Source organism: Penaeus japonicus, unplaced genomic scaffold (assembly GCF_977035675.1).
Source record: "Penaeus japonicus unplaced genomic scaffold, GWHDUDI00000001_assembly GWHDUDI00000012, whole genome shotgun sequence".
In the NCBI taxonomy this organism is placed as follows: Eukaryota; Metazoa; Arthropoda; class Malacostraca; order Decapoda; family Penaeidae; genus Penaeus; species Penaeus japonicus.
This window is the reverse complement of record NW_028234414.1, coordinates 12,387,368-12,392,355: the sequence shown is the minus strand read 5'-3', so window position 1 is coordinate 12,392,355 and position 4,988 is coordinate 12,387,368. Positions and strand designations below refer to the sequence as shown.

The 4,988-nt window shown below is 46.1% G+C and overlaps 1 protein-coding gene across 1 annotated transcript in view; it reads right to left on the bottom strand.

The window, feature by feature from the left end:
• Positions 1-335: 335 nt before the first annotated feature.
• The window catches only part of LOC122248923 (uncharacterized), a 200,103-nt gene continuing 195,450 nt past the window's right edge, over positions 336-4,988 (bottom strand). The window contains exon 5 of the mRNA XM_086542464.1: positions 336-826. Coding sequence (XP_086398590.1) covers positions 823-826 — 4 coding nt within the window. The 3' untranslated portion in view covers positions 336-822. The remainder of the gene's footprint in view (positions 827-4,988) is intronic.

Genomic DNA, 4,988 nt, shown 5'->3' with positions numbered 1-4,988 from the left:
GCGACACGCCAAGCCACCTGGCACCCTTGAGACACCAGTTCCAATTCCTCGAAAACTCTGCGTTCTTTCGATTTTTTTTTTTCTCTCTCTCTCTCCTCGACTACCGCAGCGCTTTCTCTATCTCTCGGCAGGCCCCTTCTCTCTCTCTCTCTCTTCCTTTCTTATTTACTTGCTCTGTATCTCTCTCTCCCTTCCCCCCCCCCCATCTTTCTCCCCAACCCCCTTCCTTCTATACCTTCCTTTCCTCTTTCCATGTATCCACCTTTCTCTTTCTCTCTCTCTCTCTCTCTCTCTCTCTCTCTCTCTCTCTCTCTCTCTCTCTCTCTCTCTCTCTCTCTCTCTCATCCCATTCCTCTCCATCCCGATATTTCCCTTCAGTACAAAAGCTTTCATATGCGAACATCTGTTATTTTCTCGCAAACTTTGACATTGTTTACGATCAACTGAACATTCTTCCCAAAACCTGGTTCCACGTTGCCCCCTAAAAAAGGATAATAATTATAATAAATAAATAATATTTTCTGACACAGGAAAGGAGAGTCTTCCCTTAATTAATTCTGGTATGGTAACGGTTCTATCAGTGAAAACAAGCTGAGAAAAATATATAAATACTGCATTCAAAAGGTTACAGCAATAGTGTTGTTAAACGTTTGATTACACTATACATATTTTTCTGTAGTTTTTGGTAGTTTTTTTGAAGCTTTGGTCCCCGCATTAATACTTGATATCTCTTTGTTCTTTCTCTCCTCTTCCTTTCGTATTCCTTCCATCCTTACCTTTACCTGTTGTGACATGCCGCGCACTTTGTGTAATTGCGATCACTCACCTGTAAAGAAAAAAAAATGGCATAAATGGTAAAGCAAAAAAAGAGGAAAATTATACTAAACGAAGTAAAAAGTTGCAAATTGCTTATTGCAATGATAACAAAACATATCTACCTGTGGTGACAATAGTCAAAATTCGCTTTCATATCCCATATTCTTCCTCCTCCTTCACCACCCTCCTCTTTCTGTCTCTCCCTTCTTACGCCTCCTTATTCTCTTCCTCCACTTCCTTCTCCACTACCTTCTCCCTATCCTCGCGCCTTTACCACCTCTACCACTTATCTCTCCCATCGGCGACACATCTGTCTAGATCAGTTGATGGCTATGGTGACACGTATACTCGGATCAGCTGATGGATATGGTGTCACGAGCCGAGCTGCAGCAGAGGGCGTGGTCATCACCATCGCCCTATAAAAAGACATTCGCCATAACTCTCCCAGGCCGAGATGACCCCGAATATTACGCTTGGAACGACGTCACCGAACGTGTGACTGCCTTACGAGAGTATTAGGAAAAGGGCGAGAGTGACAAATTGAGTGAGAGTCAGAGTGAGAGAGAGAGAGAGAGAGAGAGAGAGAGAGAGAGAGAGAGAGAGAGAGAGAGAGAGAGAGAGAGAGAGAGAGAGAGAGAGAGAGAGAGAGAGAGAGAGGATAGGAAGAGAGGGAGGGAGAGGAGAACGGGAGGGAGAGAAGGGGAGAGAGAGAAACGGAGAAAAGGAGAAAGAGAGAGAGAGAGAGGGGGGTGGGGAGATGAGAGAGAAACCTTGACCCAAGCCTTCATGAAGGTCCGTAGGAGATCATGAAGTGGTGCTTGAGGGAAAGTTATGTCCAACATTCTGACCATAAAATTAAGAAAAAGGGCTGTAATGAGGAAATATCTAACAGCAAATTTGCATATTAATCCTACAATATCCATAACATTAATGTAATACTACCGGGACGTTCTAACGATATATAAAATTAACATTCCTGAATTTAGCAGTCGTAAAAAGGTCAAATCTTTTTCCGGTATGCGTAATCATTACAGACAAAAATCTCATTACTCTTAATATTGGAAAAAAAAACTATTTAATGCAAAACTAATCAGCACCCAATAATTACCTTAAAACTGAAGCTATTGATAATTCATAATAATAAATTAGTAGGTAATAACAAGAGAGGTAAAGGAGAGAATGGCCAGACATCACTGATCACTCCTTCCTACAGTTGCCATGGTTACACGTCTATGAACACTGATAATTGAAAGAGATGTTATATCGAACGCATTCTTCCGAGCCCTTGCTCCCCCCCCCCCCCATGCTCCATCCCACTCTGAAAGTATAGAGTATATTTCCCAAACGACCCTGTTATCCCCCTGCAGAGTAACAGCGCACTTCTGTGCTTTTCCTGACGTTCGCGAATCACATTATGTTTGAAGAATTTATTTGAAACATATATGGATAAAAAGGATCCACCAGAACGTCCTATCTAAAGCAAACAAGAACTATATACATTCCAAGCATCAACCTTATAACCACAATCAAACGCCTGCAGCACTAACCCTAACACCAACCTAACGCTGACCCGCGCCACTCCCCAAGGAAAGGCCCCTTCCACCACGAAGGAAAACGTGTCCTCGGGGGGTCACGCGAGGCCCTCTTCCGGTGCCATAGTTACCTTTAGAGACAAGGCAGGTAAGGCCAACAGGCTATAACTCTTCTTTCTTCGTGGACATTGTAGGGGGGAGTTGGGGGTGGGTACATATACCGGAGTCCAGGAGAGACCTTTAAATGGATTTTTTGAGTACGAAACTTTACCGGCAAGGTGGCAAACACGAAAAGGAACAGACAAGAGAACAAATGTTCGGCATTACTCGCCATACAGGGATATGTTCGGTCGAACCCTATTTTCTCTCTTTTCCCTCTAAGGCAGAAGGAAAAACGAATGAGAAGCATGCCTAAAAATATATAAATCCATGTACACATGACAAGCGAGGCGAGAGCGACACTGGCGAGAGCAGAAGCGCCAGCAGGTCACGCCTCGCTTCCTATCTCTTCGTCAGCGGCACGCCAGTCAAAAGGACAAGCAAAGAGCCAACAAAGGGCACCGCAGTTGGGGACTCTGGACAAAGGGAGGTAATGCCAAAGGATGGCCACACTCCACAATCCACTTTTCACACTCCACGTTCCACATTCCACTCTCCACTCAAATATCCACCAAAGAGGACCAGCTTTTGAGTGGCTGGAGGCTTGACGTTCAGAACCGAGGAGACTTTTGTGACTTCGGTTTGGATGGCGAAGGTTGCGGGATCTGAGGATTCCTTCTTTTCGCTTTTCCTCTCTATCTCTCAATCTCTCTCTCACTATTTTTGATTTTTGAATTATGTATGGCCGTCTCTGGTGCGAGGTGGCGGAAGGGGAGGGAGTGGGGAGTGGGGGGTGGGGGATGAGGGTGGCATCTACATCCGAGGTCGAGAAGAGGATCGAGACAAATTTTGAATAAAACCGAAGGATTTACTACGAGGTTGGGAAGGGAAGGGGGAAAGGGAAGGGGGAGAAGGGAGAGGGAGAGGGAAAGGGAAAGGGAGAGGAAGAGGGAAAGGAAGGGAGGTAGGGAGTGGGGCGAGGGCAGGGGAGAGGGGTGATGAGAGGGATGATGAGAGAGGGAGGAGGAGGAGAAGGAAGGGGAGGAGGTAGAGAGGGAGAGAGGGCGATACAGAGAGAGAGAGAGAGAGAGAGAGAGAGAGAGAGAGAGAGAGAGAGAGAGAGAGAGAGAGAGAGAGAGAGAGAGAGAGAGAGAGGGAGAGAGAGAGAGAGAGAGAGAGAGAGGGGGAGAGGGAGAGAGCGGGGGGGAGAGAGAGAGAGAGAGAGAGAGAGAGAGAGAGAGAGGAGCGGAGAGAGAGAGAGAGGAGAGAGAGAGGAAAGAGAGAGGAGAGAGAGAGGAAAGAGAGAGAGAGAGAGAAGAGAGAGAGAGAGAGAGAGAGAGAGAGAGAGAGAGAGAGAGAGAGAGAGGGAGAGAGAGAGGAGAGAGAGAGAGAGAGAGAGAGAGAGAGAGAGAGAGGAGAGAGAGAGAGAGAGAGAGAGAGAGAGAGAGGAGAGAGAGAGGAGAGGAGAGAGAGAGGAGAGGAGAGGAGAGGAGAGGAGAGGAGAGGAGAGGGAGAGGAGAGGAGAGGAGAGGAGAGGAGAGAGAGAGAGGAGAGAGGAGAGAGGAGAGAGAGGAGAGAGGAGAGAGAGAGAGAGAGAGAGAGAGAGAGAGAGAGAGAGAGAGAGAGAGAGAGAGAGAGAGAGAGAGAGAGAGAGAGAGAGAGAGAGAGAGAGAGAGAGAGAGAGAGAAGGGGGGGGAGGGAGTCAAGAACTGAAAATGCAGAGAAGGATAGAGGCAGGTATTAGGGACACCCCCCAAAAAGGCAGAAAGACCGGAGACCCGCTCGAGGAGAGAGAAAATTGGAAAGCAAGCGAAGCGGCCACAACACGCCAGAGTGAGCACCGCCTTTTCCCTCGCCGTCGTCGCCAGGTAGTTGGTATTGGAACGTCCATCAAAACGGCCGGGGAAAAAAGGGGCGAAAAGGAAATAACTAATATACAAAGAAAACGAGGAAAGTAAAAATATACAAGGAGGTAGCCGAATATTTTTAAATATACGAAATGGAACAGGAAAAACAAACAAAAAACAAGGAAAGAGAGAGAAAAAAGCCAAGAGGATGTTACGACACGTCCGATCTTCGATTCAATATCATTACCGGGTTGACTTGAGAAAGAAGCCCGGAAGAACGAGTAAGACTCTTTTTTCCCGGAGACTAAATGAGAAACCGTGACTATACTGTGAGCAATGGAACCTTTACTTTAACAATCGCCAAGGGGAGTGTTTGTCTACGACGTTACTTTGCCGATATCAGTTTCAGAGTCGTTACGATAAGGCGGAGATGAGAAGACAACAGCTGATAAAGAGGCAAAGGGAAAGGGGGAGAGATAGACAGCTGCTAGTATGAGATGAGGAAAGCGTTATGTGACTGATGAGTCAAATATATACATGTGTATATGTGTGTGTGTGTGTGTATGTGTGTGTGTGTGTGTGTGTGTGTGTGTGTGTGTGTGTGTGTGTGTGTGTGTGTGTGTGTGTGTGTGTGTGTGTGTGTAAAAAATAAATAATTAAATAAATAAATAAATATATAAAACGAATATCTTCG